The sequence below is a fragment of the Botryllus schlosseri genome, chromosome 13 (genome assembly GCF_051294905.1).
Source record: "Botryllus schlosseri isolate E-star chromosome 13, Bs_hap1, whole genome shotgun sequence".
Taxonomy (NCBI): Eukaryota; Metazoa; Chordata; class Ascidiacea; order Stolidobranchia; family Styelidae; genus Botryllus; species Botryllus schlosseri.
In genome coordinates, this window is record NC_137248.1 from 836,959 (window position 1) to 857,446 (window position 20,488).

The 20,488-nt window shown below is 41.2% G+C and overlaps 2 protein-coding genes across 2 annotated transcripts in view; one reads left to right on the top strand and one right to left on the bottom strand.

Annotated features, from left to right (window-relative positions):
• The window catches only part of LOC145454511 (staphylococcal nuclease domain-containing protein 1-like), a 35,671-nt gene that overhangs the window by 9,783 nt on the left and 5,400 nt on the right, over positions 1-20,488 (top strand). The gene's annotated exons all lie outside the window — the stretch shown is intronic.
• Positions 130-20,394, bottom strand: LOC145454510 (uncharacterized). Its single transcript, XM_080332499.1, has 14 exons — positions 14,941-20,394; positions 14,112-14,285; positions 13,336-13,581; positions 12,487-12,693; positions 12,005-12,135; positions 11,823-11,941; positions 8,157-8,321; positions 7,796-7,980; positions 6,908-7,036; positions 5,908-6,013; positions 3,304-3,415; positions 2,183-2,793; positions 1,126-1,428; positions 130-465 (listed from the first exon to the last, which is right to left on the bottom strand). Exons 1-14 carry the CDS (start codon positions 15,568-15,570, stop codon positions 347-349), a joined length of 3,237 nt encoding a protein of 1,078 aa, XP_080188625.1. The 5' UTR covers positions 15,571-20,394; the 3' UTR covers positions 130-346.

Genomic DNA, 20,488 nt, shown 5'->3' on the forward strand with positions numbered 1-20,488 from the left:
AAATTATATGCATTCGAAAACTGCACCAATTTGCGACGTCATATCTACTTCTACTTCAGTTGCAATGCTGTATACTTTCACCTCTGGTCGCTAGTACTATTCGGCCGTACTCCCAATTATGATGTCACTGTGAAACCAATGTATTTGAAAACCAACATTCACATTATTTGTATTTTTTTCGCGACAGGAATGGTATAAAACTTGTTTGTTCATTCATTCTTGCAGTAACGAGACTGAACCTCTTCCTTTTTCTCCAAATTCTTCCCTCGACTTTCTGTTCCCGAACCCGATTTGGGTTTCTGCGCCGTTTGGGGACTTGACCCGTAAAATTCAGAGACCGAATTCGTCAGATCTTTGTTTCCTTTTGTTTTAACATTCCTTTGTGATGGTTGCAATTTGTGGGCGATTGCTTGGCTTGCAATGATTCGAGAGTCTGACTTTTCGCGTTCCTTAGCATTCTCGCGTCTGAACAGGCGTTTGATGTAAAACAGTGTTTCTAAACCTTCTTTATAGCTCAAACCGGTGAATTTCTATAGACAGTTGTGTGGACCCGCTAACTAGAAACTAGTTTTTCCATATTAGATTAGATTTCGAATTATAGCTACATAGCACATAGCTATCTGCAGGTTTTTCCAAATTGGACAGGAATAAGAATTATACCTAAACACATATATACAAATTGGATTTGAATAAGAATTATAGCTACACATTTTTGCCAATTTGATTAAAATGAGAATTTCAGAATTCGCAAAAATTTGGGAATTCAATCAAATTCAGAATTATAAATACGACAAAAATCAAAATCAATTCATATCGAATCAGAGCTCTATCTGTTGAGCACGAGAATCGCAAATGTCTACACACTGCTTTTTTCCAAATTACATTAGAATTACAATTATAGCTACAGTTTTTTCCTGACTAGATTAGAATTAGAATTACTGAATTCGCAAAAACTTGAAACATTGAAAAAATTTGTAACGTACTATACAGGTCTGCAGCATTTTCATGAAAGGCAGAAATTAGATTAGAATTAAAATGATAGCATAGAAACACTTCACAAATTAGATTAGAATTAGATTACCGGAAACTAGAATTTGAATTATGTAGTAGTCCAATTCTGCGTACCGTTATGTGAAGGAGACTTCGGAAGGCTCGCAAATCCACAGTAACTCATTCTCGAATATCCGAGTCCTCTCTCTGGCTGACTGTTGACGTTCAAGCTGTATTGACTTAGATTTTGCGTCGAGTGATGCATTCTCCATCTTGCCCTGTTTGAGTCCTGTTGAGTCGCACACCTCGATGACGGCGGGTTGTCCAATTTTTTGAGGTAGTCTGCGCCGTAGAGCAGCTCTTCAGGCCCGGTGATTTCCGGGATGTGTCGTAAATCCAGGACGATCCCTTCTGTGTCTTGGCCATATTGGTCTCGGCCTGTTCCGTGAATTTTATAATATATTCATATTGATATCAACCTGAATAGTCAGCAACTAGTAACGAATTGAAAATCACTTTGGGTATCAACATTCCTATCACCAGCTTGAAAATATCAAATGATGGACGCCAAATGATATCTTAAGCTACCACTATTTACTACTAGCTAAGCATACTATTTTTAGAATATTTTGGAATTTGTGTTAATCTGATGATATTTCGTTGAGCTCAAGCCATCTGTTCGCCTCGATGATTCGATTTTTCGTGCCAGTGACGTCACATTGCGTGATGACGTTGTTGTTACACGAAGTTATTCAGTGTTCCCTATCTTTGGCCCAAATTATTTGGGTTGATTACAATGTAAATAAAGTACACTACATAACAAAATCTGACGAATTTTTGATTGGGTTCATATGTTTATGGTTCTCGGCAAATTTTTGAGCGCTGATTCCGAATATGTCATTCGTTTTCCGATATCAATGATCATTATATGTATACATGGACATTGGAAAGTAGGCTAACTTGTAGTATGAAAGCTGGCTTCATGGGGGACTAAGCCTGTCGTGTTTCAGACATTAATATTTGATTCCTAGTTGGTACTTTGAAACTAGTATTTTTCATTACTTTGTCAGAAAAATGGAGGATGATTAATTAAAAAGTATCATTGCTATTAAAAATAACACAGTGGTTCAAAAACTGGAGATGAACAAAAATACTGTGATGTGTTATTCAATTATATATTCAAGTTTTTTACCTCTAAGAGTGTCTTCAAATGTTCCGCGAATGGCGTTGTCGTATTCCTGCATCACTCTGCGGCTTCTCTCCATCGCGTCACCGCAAACCGCCCTGCCGTCTCTTTCTCTCGTTCCGAGATGAGATTTGGGACGCTGCTGAAAATAGTTTGGTAGCACAAGGGCACGATCGGCATCAGCTTGTATGTGACCTTGAGACGAACTACGAGCCATAGTCTGAGCTTTCGCCTCTCTTTCCAAACTGGACAGTTGTCTGGGTACGGTCTGAGAGCTGAGTTGGGTTCTGTTTTTTGCCAGCCATAAATTATAGGCGGAACCCGCTATTTCAGCTGCCAGTGCCGGTGATGTCATCATGCTGTGACCATTGTACGGAACATAGTTTCTTATAGGCTCCATGGGCGGTGGCATTGTGTATTTGATCGATTTTACTAAGGCTCTTTCGGAGGGGGATCGCGTTGATGACATGAGGCTTCCTGGTTGTGATGTCACGAATGAGGTTGTTGTTAGTAGCGGTTTGGGGTTGTTTGTCATTTCTTCCGGGGGTGGGGGTAGAACGTGGGCTACTGTTGATTCGGCCTGGAAACGGCGACAAGGTGCGTTTTCCGAGCAGGGTCTGAAATTGAGAAACTGTGAGCTGTTGCTTTCAAAACTGGTTCGAAGGGTTGTTCAAAACTATTTTCTTCAAATTTCACTTGTCACGTTGGCTAAAAAAACCGCAAACTAAATTTGGATAATTCTAACCTGTAGAGGCAAAGCTATTAGAGTTACAAATTTCTGAATTTCCGGGGATTTGAAATACTAGTTGTATAAATAAAAATCAAGAAGATGCCACCGTAGTTATTGTGTTTTTAAATCCAAAATTTTGTACTGTAGTAACTTCGCTTCTACAGGTTGGAATTGGGTCAAATTTGTTAGGCATTGTTTTTTAGAGATGTTTAGAGGGGTTGCCGACAAAACTTGTCATTTTCCCGAGTAATCAAGTAGCTTTTTGCTGTCTTGTACTCAAGTATGATTTACTTACTTGGTGATTGCTACAACTACCTTTCTTCAGCCGAAATCTATGTCGTTAATTCTATTTGAGCACCATCGATGAATAATCGGACCGCCTCTAAATGCTTCTCACCTTTTCCCGTGTGTGCCGGCCGCGGTTTGACTGATGTCGCGTAGACAGACTTCCGCTTTGACAGGCAGACGGTGTCTGTTCTGAGGCATTTGCGCCCGATACACGATTTGTCCTGGAAAAGAATGAATGTCTTTCGTCAGGCTTGAATCACAATTACTCGAATCTGAAACGAATGATTCGCATTTTATAAAGAGGGATTATTTTTTCGAGTGCTGAAACTGTACGCTCCTTGCCACTAAAAGTTCAACAAGACGTAAATTTTAAATGCTATTTGCCGATGTGAAAGCCTTGCAAACTCGATTGTTCTTGTCGCAGAATACGAAACATGTAGTTCAAAGCTACGCACATTGCTGGAAATGACATATCTGTGAAGACGTGATCAACCCACACAGCATTGTCAGAAAGTCCAATGATAGCTGTTGTTGAAATAATATTCAATTATCTTAGGTTTGATTTAGAACTTTCAACATCATTCATACGGTTACGACGCAGTAACGAGTGATGCTCGAACACTGGACTCACCGCCTAATACTCCACTCATAACCGTATCACTCAGGTATTCGATTGCGCCCAACCCTAATCGCAAATCCTTGCGAATCGATGATTAGAAAGTGAGGGCTTCAAATCACGAGGGAAAATAGATTTAAATTTCATTCTGCCAGGCCGAGTCTAACCCGTTCCGACTTTATCTCGCTGATCCGAGTTCCCCTGGGACTCTCTGCTTAGCGCGGCGAGTTTGTCATGTCAGAATATGCACGGTAGCGTTGTTCAGAAATAACTTTTTTCAAGTATTACCGGTTATTTGATAAAATTGTTACGTTGTCTAAAAAACGATGCATAACAAATTAAACTCAATTTCGTATTTGCAGAAGCGTAGTTATTGGAGTAACGTAACAAAATGATAGAACTTTCCGCTTTCAAATCGAAACTTTGTGTAATCCAATAACGTCGCGTCTACGGGTTGGAATCGAGCCAAATCTGTCATGCATCATTTTTTTGACAACGTAATATCGTCGCCGTGGAATCAGAGTAGATTATGTCCATTTACACATTTTGAGAGAAGTAACTTGTAAAGTCTTTATTTTCGTTTGGTCATATATTGGGCATGGTTTACTTTGAAACAATGTGACAAACATAACCATGGTCAAGGTGTGGCCGAAAAAGATGAAAATTTTACAAAAATTTGACTTTTTCGAAGTTTGAAAAATTGACCTCAAAATTTGAAAAATGGACATAAGTTACTAGGGATGGTGTGAACCTCTGAAAGATTCAGGTTCGTGTGAACGCAAACCTTTTTGAAAGGTTCTGTGTGAACACGAACGTGAACCTCATGACGTCACGTGACGTCATATTGCTATTACAAACCCTACATTTCAGTGAAGTGGTAGCCTATAAATGTACACGATACCTAGCGACGACTCGGGTCACATAATGCCACAATGCTGAATTACATATTGACGTTTTAAACGTCGTCAAATGTATCAACTGGGGCAAACGATATAATATTCCTATACAATCAATATCTTCCGTCACTTTGCCTACAATTTCGACAAGAACTTGCAAGGGAATATAAGCTTACGCGGTAACGGTCTATGTCAGCCCGGACAATGTATTTGGCGTCTGAGTACAGCGACGTTGATGTTGAGTAGAGTGTAAAACGACGACGGGTCTCTATACTTTCCCCCGATATTACCGCATTAACAAGTTACACAGCAGTTGCCAACTCCCCAATCGCACGGATTTTGTTTTTATGATACAATAAACATATGAAGTCAACACCTACTACACTACTACTACACCTACTAGTTTTTTTACATCAGACAATGATATCAATTCCATTGATTGATTTAAAAAGCATCATTCGCCGACCACTTAGTGTATTTCGCTCTTGATGGAGTGTCATTGCGGGTCAAGCTCACAGCAGAGAGTCACTAAATATTCACAAACGGAAAGCTGGATATTTCGAGCAAACTTTTGTAAAAGAGCAAATAAAATTTTTGAGATTGTCAAGGTCCATGCTCGTTCAGTGTTGATTTTTTATGCTGCCAGCGGAATGCATAGAGTGGCCCACAGTTGAAATGCAATAAATTTCAAGCAAAGACGTTATAATGAAGTGAAAATTGTAATATATGAAGAAGGTTCAGAGTGCAGAACCTTCCAAGGTTCGTTTGTGAACGTGAACCTCTAAATATCCGAGGTTCACACACAGAACGCGAACATGAACCTCGCGTTCGCACCATCCCTATTAGCTACCTTGATTCCACCATGACAATATGTCCGTTAAAGAGCCAGTGAAAATATCTTATTTTAAATGAATCCAAAATGTTTAGCTCTATTTACTTAACTTGTACAGGTCAGATCCAAATTTCATGTGTAGCATATTTCGGACGACCCATCAATTTCACGGCGTATGTAGTAAAATGTAGAATATTTTAAAAATGATTACAAATGAATCCAAATATTTTTCACCCTGAGAACTTGTACTGGTCCAACGGGGGTCAGATTTGAGGTGCACTGTTTTTTTTAGGCAGCCTAACAGTTTTATTAACTAGCCCGTCAAATTGGAGAGAAAGTATTTTTGAACAATCCTAACGAGCTATTCACCTCGTTTGTCTTTCCTCTTGGCCTTGTAATAGAAGACGAGCAGCATGGCGGCGATAAAAACAATTCCCACGAAGCAGCCGATGATGATGTTTGTGGTTTGCGTGATCTGCCAATATTACTCGTTTATTAGCACGCCTAGAGAATTAGATAATTCTAGTTGTTTAATTAGAGTCAAATGCCAGTAATCTAATTGTAATCTCACTTGTAAAATGTTTCTATGTCTCATCGTAATTCTAATCTAATTTCCCTGAAAATGCTACAGGAGAACTGTACAGTAGGGCTCTTCAAAAATGACTTTTTTTCTCAAATCGTACTGGCTACTTGATAAAATTGTTAGGTTACCTAATTTAAGCCTACACACAAAATTTGGTTGAATTCCAGCCAGTAACCGCATTGCTACAGGAGAAGTAAGTTTCTATTTATTATATTAAAATAAATAATAAAAAATTTGAAAATTTTCTGTTTACCCCATGAAAGTGTTGGGCTGTCTATAGAAACGATGCTCACCAAATTTGGTTCAATTCCAACCAGTGGAAGCGGAGTTATTGCTTTCGAAACATTTGGATTTGAATAAAATAGTATTTACGGTGAGCACAACTATAATATATAAACAAAGAATCGGTCACCGTAAATACTACTTTATTCAAATCCAAATTTTTCGGCGGCAATAACTCCGCTTCCACTGGTTGGAATTGAACCAAATTTGGTGAGCATCGTTTCTATTGACAACCTAACACTTTCATGGGGTGAACAGAAAATTTTCAAATTTTTTATTATTTATTTTTATATAATAAATAGAAACTTTCTTCTCCTGTAGCAATGCGGTTACTGGCTGGAATTGAACCAAATTTTGTGTGTAGGCTTAAATTAGGTAACCTAACAATTTTATCAAGTAGCCAGTACGATTTGAGAAAAGAAGTCATTTTTGAAGAGCCCTACTGTACAGTGTGAAATGAGACAAGTTTGCTTTGTCAGTCTCGTGCTTATTAGAATGGCATACTTTTTGATCGCTGCTCCCCACGCTGATATCCCAAGGCGAGGCCTTGAGCCCATTACCCGGCGATACAACTCGTCTGATCGTTGGGGTCCATGGTATATCCGTGGGTCGCTTCGTTGGGGGCGTTGTCCTCTGTAATTTTAACAACATAATCTGGTCCTGTTTTGTGAGACAAAGAAACTACAAGTAACTAACTTATAGATGTTCACTGGTTAGGCGACCAGATAGCATTAGAAATGAGCATTGTTGCGTACAATCATTGCACTGCAAAAGGTCACTGTATTGCAGTGCCACGAATTTTTTAGAAACAATGTCGATTTTCGACTTTTAAGGACGATTTTGGCATAGTTGCAGAGCTCTGACCAGATTTTCCTACATATTTTCGGAATCAGTGCAACAGTCACTCACGTTAAAGGACAATTTTGATTAATTTTGCGCTCGGTTTACAAGCTATGAGATCGCCATATTGGTTGATAGAAATTGCCTGGGTCACAAGGTTGCGAGCCACAGGTTAATTTGACTTCAATAGTTTTGACTCGAGTCAAGTCTAAGTTAGAGAGCAGTGGGTCCAAGTTATAGTGTTAACTGTTCAGAGTTCAACTTACTTAGCTGTGAAACTATTGGGTGCTATCGAAGGCCGTGGGTTCATAATATAGCCTAGTCATTTTCTCACTCTAAACATGCATATTCAAACATAAAAGACAGTTTCTGGACCTATTTTCAATTATCGGTCCTGATATACGAAACATGAATAAGCCATATAGAATGTGTCGAGTCAGTAGGCAAATTGACTCGAGTCGGGCCATAACTCGAATCGTTACATACCTGGAAATTGCTAGACCTCTCTACTAGACATCTATTTGTCGGTTAGTTATCTGTAAATAAACTCACAGGTGTGGTAGGTCTCCAAGGTTTCATGACCGTCGTTGTGACGGTGGTAAATGTCGATGTCCTGAGTCCGTCTCCCAACACGTTGAGGTATATGGTCGAGTTGGCCATCGATCCGTCAGGGGTGGTCACGGAGCACATGTACGTGCCCTTGTCTTGGAGGGTGACTTTGGAGAAGTTTAGCGCTCCTGTGTTTGAATAGTATATCCGTACTGATTCCTGAAGCGTTTGCATCTAATTTCAGCACAGACTTGTACAAAGTACTAATCTAGTCACTTGACGGTCAACCCATTTTAAAAATATAGTAGTTTGTACAATCTGAATTTCAGATTTGAAGTTTAAAAATTTCTTGTCTATTTCTCACCGCTGTCCAACACTTTGATTCTCACTTTGAACTTGTTTACGGAGATGCCGACCTGAGTGCCGTTGTGCAAGGTCCACATCACCCTCTGCGCCATCGTTTTGGGGGAGGGGGTGATGGTCGGACAGGGTAGGTTGACAGGAGTGCCCACGTCGGCGTTCAGACGCGCTGCAAAGACCGAGTTTAAATATGTGGAATTGATGTTAGCCAGAAAAATCGTGTTCCTGAGTGATTCTTTGGGTCGAGTATCACTCGTTAAGACATAGTATGAATGCTGTGGAAAGGTCAAATGCGTACAGTCGTTTATGCGACCACAGAGAATTTAATGCCAGTTCTACATCACATTAAAGATAATTTGGTGTTTTTTCGACCATGCCTATCTCATTGCACTTTGTGACAATGCTGTGTGTCGATCATGAGTTCACAGATATAATACTCCCACTCAGGGGCGTAGTCAGCCGAAAAAAAACGGGGGATATTTAACAAAACGGTGGATATTTTTTGAAAAGATGATATTCGTTATGCTAACCACTTTATTGCGGTTTAATACACACAAATGCCGATACAACAAGGGTAAGATAATCTCGTTTGTGTTTACGTCTTTACAGATATGAACATTTGCCAGTTATCTTAAAATATAGCTCTATTATGCGCACTGCGCAGTCGCATGTTACAGTAACAAACGGAAGGCGCTTTTGCCTTGCGCGCCACTTTTTGCCGACAGCGAGTTTCATGCGCGCGGATTTTGATAGTAGTAAACAAATTTCGATGACAGCGAGGTATCTTGACCTTAATTACCAAAGCGCGAGGATGTAATCACGAAAGTGCGCGCAGATCATATTACAGCACAGTGATCTCTCCATTTTGCGCTCAAAGACGAACACTCGAACAGTGAAGACACGCAAATGGATTATAGTCTGTTGCCGTTTGATACAAATAATCTGGATTAATTTTGTTTTAAATCAATCTGATTTTTACTGTCTGCCAAGATGGTGCAGTATTTTTGGTGTGTGGAGATGGTAAAGACTAATTACCGCTCGAGCTTGTGCGATTGCATCACGTGAATAACAGTGGCCAGGCGCAGGCTTAGGCTCGCGATCAAAATGCATTCCTAAACGCGTTTGCGGTGTAGAAGTGACAATTGCGAATTGTCGAGGCCAAGACTATAACTTCTGGTCATCACAAAAGCACATCGAGTAGCACTATCACGCGCCGCGAGTCACAGAACGGCCCCAATTTTCCTAGCCTCCAATGTTTTACTACTGGCCAAGCGCGTTATAACTGGACAGTAGGGCTGTTCAAAAATAACTTTTTTTTCCTGATTCCAGCCATTCACTGATTAAATTGTCAGGTTGCCACAACAAAGGCTGCACACCAAATTTGGTTCAATTCGAACATGTCTAAGCGTCCGCAGAGCCAATTAAAATTTTTAATTTACTACGTAAAATTAAAAAAAAAAAAATTTCAAATTTTTCTCTCAACCCCATGAAAATGTTGAGATGTCTTCAAAGACCATGCAAATGAAATTTGAGTCAATTCCAACCAGTAGAAACGGAGTTATTTGAGTTTTTCGTTGATAATTCTCGGATTATCCACCAATCAAGGATAATTGGAGAATTATCAACGAAAAACTCCAATAACTCCACTTCTACTAGTCCGAATTGAGTCAAATTTTATTTGCATCGTCTCTGAAGACAGCTCAACAATTTCATGGGGTTGACAGAAAAATTTGAAAAAATTTTTTTTTCAATTTTCCTGTATAAATTAAAAATTTTAATTGGATCCGCGGAGCCCTATACTTGTTAGAATTGAACCAAATTTGGTGTGCAGCGTTTTTTAAGGTAACCTGACGATTTAATCACTGAATGGCTGGAATCCGGAATAAAAAGTTATTTTTGAACAGCCCTACTGGACAGTCAGCAGATGCGCCAGAGGCCTGAGACACGAAACGGCTGGAGATCTGGAAACCCACACGCAACAACCGAACTAAATGATCGCAAATTGGATCAATACATAATAGATTCCATACAGAACATTTGATTAGTACGATCTGTTTTGGTACTGTAGGAATCCGCTATCTCTAATGATACAAGCCTAGCGCGCATGTTCTAAACCAGTGGTTCTCAACCTTTTTGTGTTCGCGGACCCCTTATGGACCGTCACAGACCCCGCGGACCCCCTGAAGTTTTCGTTAAAAATTAGCTCATTTATCGTGTAACCGTCATCTGTCGTGTGCAAATATTAATTGTAGGCTATAGTGAGAAATAGCCACAATATGTCTTTTCTTGAAAATAACTCCATACTATATGTGAAAATTGGCTAGGCTTTTATTATTTCGAAAGGAATTTTCCAGCTGCATTTATTGTATTGAAAATCTGCGTCTTCGATTTGATATGAATGAGTGCCAAAATCCATTTCCACCAAGATATATTGGTGGCGAATGTAATATTACCGCGGAACGCCTCCGACGACAGCTTTTGTTGTGAGTTTTTAATGAACATATCATGTCCAGCCTAGTCATTTCTATCTAGCATCTTATATTGAAGTTATTTAATGGTTATATCACAGGAGAAAATTGATTTCGTGGCGAGGTTTCAATTCCTTCATTCGGGCAGATTAGGAAAAAAATTCAGGAAGTTATATTTCAGACGACAGCGGTTACCAATTTGCAGAGACTGATAACTTCAAATCCAAAATGTTTTGCAAATATTTCGAAGTCACCCTGTTCAACCTTGCTATCTCAAACATTTCATTTTTCCACAAAACCCAACAAAACATCTCTAAACAGCAATATGTTTGCATCAGCAGGCTATTGGCAATTTGACAATTAAAATGAATTTGCATATTCGGATATTTTATCTCAGACGACCATTTCGATGATGCGAGTCTTTAAGTCAGAGCAATTATGAAGCGAAACTGGCTCATGCTTTTCTAAATTACAATAAATAAAAAGTAGGTTGTCGATCATTTTGAAAATTTAGAGGCTTCGCGGACCCCCTGAAAATGCTTCACGGACCCCCAGGGGTCCGCGGACCCCCGGTTGAGAACCACTGTTCTAAACGTTTGTTGACAATAGACTGTCAAGCACGAAAACCAACTCGCGCGGTATCGAAATTTCAATGCGAGTGTTATTGTTACTGTGACTTCTGGTCCTGTAACTGGATAATCTCGTTCAGATGAGACGGGAGAGCCATGTGAGATGCGTTTTTCGGGCTTCCGTAGACGAGAGAACAATATGAGAAAAAGGCATTACCGCACTGCATTGTCTGATTGACCGATGGCGTGATGATGCTGCGCGGCAATTAGGGGATTATCGAATTAGAACAAGAAATATTAGATCAATGGAAATATATGTAAGACGGGGAGGGGGGTATTTCGAGCTTGGAAACGTGGGGTATCGGACACCGATTACCCCCCCTGTCTACGCCACTGCTCCCACTAACGTGCGTAACTTTGTTCTACATGTTTCGTATGCCGCGATACGACCAGTCGAGATTTCAAGGCTTTCATAGTCGAAAATGCATTAAAACTATAATTTTCATTGATAAATTAACTTTTAGTGGCAAGGAGCATGTAATTTCAGTACTTAAAAAAATCATGTTGAACTGCTCGACTCAAATCATTACAATAAATACTAGATTCGGATTTGAGAACTACAGCACTACTCACGGCTTATTTTGCACGACATGGTGTTAAGCACATCCTTCACCAGTCTTCCTCTATACGTGCTGGGCGAATAGCACCGTGGACAAGAAACCGCGCACACGGACGGTCTTCTGGCCAACCAGCTGTAAATGTGATCGTATGCTTGGTTATCGCGATCAAAATAACGAATCGAACACAGTCCTGACCTTGTGAAGTATTTCAGACCGCAGTCGCATCTCAACAAGTTCCCTGTCAGGTTCAATTCAGTTAGATTCGGATTTCCATCAAAAGTACCTCGAGCTATTGTGTCAAGTTGGTTCCCAGATAAGTCCAGTTTCTGCGAGAGAGAGGATTATCGAAATTTCATGGCGGTGATATTTAATGATATGATTGTTGATGTACAATGTTCTTTCCAATTCTCTACTAGTTGCTGACGATTATCCCTGATGAATGTCACCAGAAAATATCAGGGTTCATAACTTAGATTAGAATTAGATATCCAACATATCGTTCTAATCAGTCTAATTAGACAACTAGAACTATCCAGTTATCAAAATCTGGTGAAGGTCATGTTCTTGTGCGGGTAAGATAGTAAGTATGTACTAAACCAGGCTGTCGCTAAGGAATCGGGAGATCGTAAGCCAGCTACAGTCATGAAAATATACTTTGAGCATTTATTCTGACCAACCTGCAGCGATGTCAAGCCTTTGAAAGAATCTCCGTGTATTCTGGTCAACCTGCTGTTGGAAAGCAGCAGCATTCTCAGCATGCCAAGTCCCACAAATGCGTCTTTCTGTATGACGCCGAAATTGTTGCCTGAGAGATCGACGCGCTGGACACTCGATAATTGCCGCAGTTTCGGGAAGCCAGGCATCCCGCGATCCAGTTTTATTTCCTTCAATGGTGCTGATGATTATTTGTGTTGCCATACATTTAGGCAAGTGACAGAATGAAAAACGACAGTTGAGCATGAGACATTTCAGCGTGCGACTTAGCCCGGGGTTGTAATGACTCGAGTTGCAAATTTTCATTCACTCGACTTGACTCTAGTCATTTTCTTAAAAATGAGTTCTTCCATGTCAAATCAATCACGCTCGTCTCCACTATGTCTCAGATTGCAATGAAAAATGGGGTATATCTAGCTGGTTTGGAGAGTAACATGACTGACATGTTTTGCTTACTACTAATTGATGGGCAGCACCTCTAATAAACTTTTAAAGTTATTGCATGATAAGAAACAAGCTTTTATGCTCATTCAACCATCGAAGTTGAAAAAATGTGAAATTTGAAAACATCAACTCATGTACAAAAACCACATCCATAACCTAAGCTGAATTCTACCATCACCCTACTCTAAACCCCAAGTTTAACTTCGCATGCTATCGTGTCGCAAGCTCGTATGCCCAAAGACCAGTCTGGGGATTATTTGATGGCTGCATAAATGATTGTTAGTGGTTATGAGAAGAGAAGGTAGATCGATGATGTAATTATGATTTGATTGATCTTATTGCTACCCTACTCCCCAGAGATCACTCGCCTGCAGGTTCGCAAGATCATTGAATGCGTTTTCCGAGACAGACTTGAGTACCGACAGTTCACCCAAGTCTAGAGACGTCAGGGACGCCTGGAAGCCCCAGCTTTTGATGGCCTTGATGGGGTTGCGGCGCAGACGGATGTCTTTGATTTGTTCGAAGTAGAGAAAGGCTTTGCTCGGGACTTGTGCGATCCTGTTGTCTGTCAAGTCCAATACTTGGAGATTTTGCAGCTGTTGGAACGCGGTGTCCTGTTTACCGGGGGTGAAAGTAGTTGTCACTGGTACTCGATGTAGAAGTGATGACATAAATTTCTATGAAAGTACTAGTATACATAGCAATTTCTCAGTAAGTAAAAAAGAAAATATTCTAAGCCTAGTTTTCCCTGAAAAACTAAACTACAGTAGAAGTAGAAGTGATCATAATAGTCATTGATGGTGCTTGAGTGGAAGTAACAACATAATTTTCTACTCAAGTACATCTGACATTTCGCAAGTACATCAGTGAGTAAGTATTCTAGGCTTAGTCATGCCTCAAAAACTGGAAACCAATATAATAGTGTGACTAAAAAATCTAAAATCATATTCATTTCAGTAACTAGTGCAAGCACGCTAAAGCAAAACCTACTTGGAGTACTTTGTTACTGACCGTTGACCACCTCTTTGTAGAAGTAGTCTAAGCTCATACCACTTGAGTAAACAATGCTAGTGGGATACTTTTTAAAAATGTTTCACTTCTTTGCCGACTTCCTTTGCCTGATGGTGTGTGAAAAGCGACTTACCTCGATGTTCTGAATTTGGTTGCTCGTCAAGTTGAGCAGCCTCAAAGAAGCGAGTCCGACAAAGGCGCTCTGCTCCAAATGGGAGACATTATTGAAGGCGAGACTCAAGTTTACGGCTGATGTGGGAATTCCGGTCGGAACGACTCTGAACAACTGTCCGTCGCACGAAATCACCTGAGGAGAGAGTTTGTCGGATCAGCACATCGCAAACCCAGAACAGAATTGGACAACTACAAAATTTTAGCTTAGATCGCAATTACATTCAGATTGTGGCAAAAATTTTATTTATTGATATTGAAATTTCAAACTGTATTTGGAACCTCATTGAAGTCTTGTGTGCATATGAAAGGTTTATCAGCCCTAAATGCGGCATTTTTCTGACAAAACTACTTTTTACTATAGTGGCAACTCTCCCTAGTTAACCCTCCCCCTACTCCAGGGTTGTAGTGACTCGAATTGAGTCGCAAGTTCTCGTTGACTCGAGTCATTTTCTTGACTCTACACATCCTATATGACTTATTTAAGTCTCGTATGTCAGGACCTATAATTGAACAACAGACCCAGGAACTGTCTTCTATCTGCTTCAATAAACATGTTTAGAGTGAGATCATGTATATTATGAATCCGAAGCCTTTGATATCACCCAAGAGTTTCACGGAAGTGGGTTGAACATAACATGAACTCGACACTAAACATTATGACGTGGACTCAGCCCGTTGTTTCCTGACTCGGCCTCCGACTTGACTGGGTCACGGATTGAAAACGACTCGAGTCAAAACTACAAAAGTCTAATTGAATTGTGACTTGGTTACAAGCCTGCCGTACTCACCTGAGAATTATTCCCGCACGCGCACCCAGACGGGCACAGTCCACTCAAGTCGGCGGCCGCGCAATCAGCAGGCCCGCGACACAACCACAAATAAGTCATCGCCACTATCCAGCTCTTCCCCGATGTGATACGAAGCTTGCGTGACGCAGGAGAGCAGCAATCCTTGCTGATAGAGTTGTCTACGTGGGTCACTTGGCTACGGAAACCATCCCGTTTCGCTTTCACGCCAAAACTATTGGATTTTCTAGGCGTGCTGCGAACGCGCCCCGAAAACAAAGTCGCGTTTTGTATTATTATCGATTTTTCGTGAGGATCAAGACAACGTGTTGGCAAAAATCCCCGCGATTTACTTTGCAAATCCTTTTTGGCCAAAGCACAGCTGTTGCCCGGCTTGTCCCAACAGCTTACGATTTCCTGTACAACTGTCCAGCCCTTCTTAATGATGTTGCTTCCCTCTGTTTCGTAGTGACTGTCTTCGTTAAACGAACTTGTTATTGAACGCGATATCGTGTCGTAATCTCCAAATTTTGACGATTTGACGGCTCGTGAACTAGGTTCAAGCATGAAATATTCATCCCCGCTCGTAATCCCATCGCTCGGTTGCAGTACTTTGCGAAAAGGTCCGGTCATTTTAGAGTTGCCAGAATTTAATAGCCTTAGGTATACTGCAACTGGATATATGTACTTGTACGCTTTATGAATTATTGACGACCTTCGAAATTCGCGCGGCCTGCGAGATTTAGGCCGAGCGCGCGCTAGGCTCGGACGGCCCGAGCCAGGCTCGATCCCCGCGACAAATCGATTTATTAGCCCGGATAACAGGCTAAGCCTGTTAAATGAACGCCTCTCGGCTAACTTTTTTCGGACTTGGTTTTGCGTTGATTGAGTTAAAAAAGCCTCGAGATCATTAGTTTGGAAAGACGAAATTAGCCGCGCCAATTTGTAATCGACTTCTAAACCCGCCTATATTGATCTGTAACCTATGTGATTTCCCTGGCGACTACGTCGCGCTCTAGGCTGACCTTACGTTATACGGATCCGTACAATGCTATGTCCAATTACTACTCAAGTTTGTCCAATGTCCATGTATGTAAAATAACTGCTTGAGAAGTCGTACGAAGACGTCGCTTTCAGGAAGTGTCATTGCGACGTCACAATCTAATAGTAGTGTCGTCTTGTCGACATTTTGAAACCGGTTCGATTTACAAGTAGCTTTAAATCTGTCTTCGTCCTGTTAATGGCGTTTTCCTGTTATCTGCGGTATGTTTTGTGGTATTCGTGATGTTTATCAACTACGATGGTTATTTGCAGCAAGCCTATATTCGTTCTTATTATAATTCCGTATGATAGCACGGCCCATGTCTAGGCCTTAATAATATACCGCTTGCGCGGATCAGATGACGAGGAGGAGCCTGGATTAGGTCTACCATATGCCCTATTTTAGGAAGATTTGTCCTGTTTTCTCTCTAAAAATGTTCAAATGTCCCCATTTTTCGCATTTCGACATGACTTTTAGGCGAGACGTATTTATATAAAAAAAAATGTAGCCGGCATATCAGTTTTATAAGTTTCGAGAATCTTGACGGTTGCATTGCATATAATTTCAATGATATTTCGTGTAACTAGTTTCACGATCTCGTTATAAATGATCAATTATCATTCCTTACTGGAAAAAGTTGAGGGAACCGCAAAGTGTTCATGGTCTGAATCTTAGAATTGTTTATAAGTTTTGTGTCTGTTTTGTAACTTTTGCCTGCGATTATCGAGGAAATGCGAAACATCAAACTAAAACGTTTTACTTGCCAGCAAAAATTTCCTTTTTTGGCGTTCCCAAATAGGGTAGGCCTGGTCTAGATAAACCTTCAACTCTGTAAATCTGTCAGCGCCCTGTTAATTGCGTGACTTTGTTATCTGCGGTTTGTTTCCCACATCTTAACTTCCTTTATTAGAACGTCTGCATCATCGTAGACCAACTGAGCACTGATTACACTTGTTACCTCGTTCGCTTCGCGAAAAATCTCAGCTAGAAATCTTTCTTCCCCCGATTTCAGGAAATCGATAGAGTTTTTAAACTTGTTGAGCTTCTAAAGGCCCGGCTGTCAATCGTAGCGTACCCGACATTTTGATCGGAAGCAGGCTAAGCCTACTTTCTTCCATCTATTTTCTATCAACTAGTTTGACTCGGCGTCGAAGTCATTATCGATCAGTGCGAACGAAAATCGATAAGGAACAGGCTTAAAAAGTTTTACGCGATCTACCGGAATCGTGAGAAAGTGTTGGGCTTGAATTACGGTCCGTGAGGGAGCCGTTTGTGGGGACGTTGACCCGCGTGTTAAGGTGGTCATTAACGTGAACTCATTCAAGTCTTGGAATCGATATGGTTTGGTGGCGATTGAGATTTTGAGTTTATCGTGCGATGATGGTTATTCGAACTACGTCAAATGGTTGCCCGAGACTTTAAGCACAGCGTTTTTAACCTGGCGAACCCTTACGCTAATCTACAAGCCTACAAATTTCAGTCGCAAAATCGAAAATCCACCGCGTCGTTTCACGTTTAATACACTACTGTATAATACCATGATTTATGAGAAAAGACACTTTAGCATGATGACTTTGTAACCCTGTATTTAACTCGAACTTGAGCCCGCATACTCGAGTGTCTTATGACGAATGATGTACGTTTGAATTTGGCATCAGTGACGTCAACCTGGTGTAATCTGTCATCCTAGGATTACTTGGAATCTGGCTCAGACTCCCCCCATCATGGTACGGCGATCGTGTTTTCTCGGAAGCCTCTGAAGCGACAGAAAATCGATCGACGCGACGCGCCTCAGAGCCAAGCGTGCAGTTGTTGATTTTATTTAGCCAACATGTCGCCCTGCTTCTCGATAGCACCTTAACAATCAACCAATAACACACAGAGACAAACAGATACTTTTTTTTAGCAAGAATCACGTCAATAGACAGTACATATGATACAATACAGACGGGAAATCTGCGAATGCAGTGCACTGCACAGTGCACAGCTGACAGCCAGATTAGACTAGAAATAGGCATTGTTCGAACAATCGTGGCTTCACGTAGACTACGTCATTGTTATAGTAATTGTATCGGGGCGCTCTGATTGTTAGATTGTTATGTCAATTTTTGACCTTTGAGGGCGCCGTCGGGGTGGTTGTAGTGCCCTCACGAGATTGTGATTTGTATTTTCGGAATCTGTGTGACAATAGCTTTAATTCAAGACCACTTAAAAAAAATTGTGATCTTGTTGCATGAAGGGCTGCGTGAATTCGAGTACCCTAGTCATTCTAGATCTAGTATCTTTAGATCTAAAGATTTGGAATATTCAAATACGTCCTTTTTACGCGACCACCAACGCGGCAGTTATACATCTCATTAAAGATGACATATTTTCGACCATGCCTATTTCACTGCACCAGGCACGTAGTCAGCCGAAAAATAAGGTGGGTTGACATAAAAGGGGGGGCTCGATTTTTTTTCGAATTTAGTAATATAGCATCAATTCATTAGGGTTAAGTACGCGCGTCAATAACGATTATACAACATCCTCGTGTTGAATATTATACGCGTATGATAAGCTTGTCGACCAGTCCGGAAGTGCTGTTAATTAGCGACTCCCTGATCTGTCGCGAACAATTAAATACGCGCTCTTATCAAAGCGTCCTACGTCTAACGTAGCCTCGGCGACGATTTACGCAAGTCAACTTGTACGGGTTTTATAATGTTCTAACATGACGCCGCTGGTGCAAGCCTTGACACAAAGCTTCTGATGGTTATGTTCTAGTATTAACGGAAATCAATTACGCATGCACGCACGAGACGCACATGTTTGCGGACATTCGATGTCATTCAGTTTCGAGATGCCACAAACGCTAATCAGCATATCCCTAACGGCATTTTATCCAGGCCGTCGGGAAATAGGAGCCAAAGCATGGTAGGCCCGAGACGCGGTAGTTAGGATAGCGATATCTTTCGTACTAGGCCTATTGCAGATGCGATTGTGTAGGTCAGCAATGATATCGTGCGCACCAAGCAATGCGGATGCGATTGTGTAGGCCAACGATGATATCGTGCGCACCGCGCCTATTGCAGAAGCGATTATTCAAGCCAGCGGAAGCAGGCTTGTTGGAAACGCGATAAGTCAGGCTAGCGACAATTGCCGAGCGCGCGGCAATGACTGACCTAATTACGCAATTAACTCGGCGGGAGATCATGTCGCGTTAAATTGTGCAGTGCAATGCGCGAGGACGAATCTCGGTAATTGGTAACGCGCCTTCCGTTAATTGGCCGCGCGCAACACTGGTGATAGGACTTCGTGAATTGCGACCGAGTATTAGCGTCAGAACGCTCATTTGAAAAGGTCGTGGTCGTTTCGCGTTTAAGGGTGGGGTTTCGCGCTTCTAAAGGAAGGGGTTCCGAACCCCACCCCCTGGGGCCATGGCTACGCGCCTGCATTGCACTTCGGGATGCTGTGCGTAGCTTTGTACTACATCGAGGTTTCGAGGCCTCCGCAGTGGAAAGCAGTATCGAAACTTAAATTTTCGCGGTGTGTAAATAACTCTTGGTGGCAAGGAGCATAAAATTCCCATTTTCGGTATTCGAAATGTCAGGAATCATCTCTCGCTGCGCGGCTCGAATCATTAAAAGCATTGCATGACTAAATTGTACTAGGCTAGCAGAAGTTTTTAGCCTTGACTGGTTTCCACTTGCACGTCGGTTAGTGATCCATAATTCAAGGCATAAATTGCAGTGACGCGCATTGTCAACATCAATATTGCGGCCCTTATTAGATTCGCGTCGATCCGACAAGGCAGGCAAACCCGATAACGTCCGTCGTAGCGCGGCTGTAAGTGAATTAGCCGTGACACGGACGCGATATTAGTTTGAAAGGTCGCGGTTTCCTGCGTTTCGCAACGTGTACGATTCGAGTTAGCGTTCCGGCGCGGTTGTTCGTGACGTCAACGTATGACTTGTGCAAGCTACTGGATTTTCATGATGCGCATTGCGCAACTAGAACTAGAACTAGAACTGGAGCTAACGACCTTTAAAAATCCGCAACGAACTAACTAGAACGGAGCTAACTAACAACTGATAAGAATTACTGAATTGCAACTGAGCTAAGAAATATTGGAGATTGAATCGTCATTTTGAAAGTACCTATTTTCAAGTTTGAAATTGGAAGGGTTTTCGGCCCCCTGGCTACGTGACTGTTAGTAGTGAGGACTCTTATAGCAATGGCTGCACGAACATCACACAACAGAACAAGCGGTATCAGGACTCACGCCATACGGCGACACATGTGTTTTTAGTTGTTCAGCGACTGATTTGTTTAGAACTACTCAATTGATAAAATCCGAAACTACAACTGCTCACTTTTGAAAATCCACGACTAGAACTAGAACTTTTCACTTTCCAAAGTTCAGAATTAGAACTATTCACTTTTCAAAACTCACAAATATAACTAGAACTAAAACTACCGGTACTCACTTTTCAAAACTCGCAACCGGAGCAAAGACTTCTCCATATG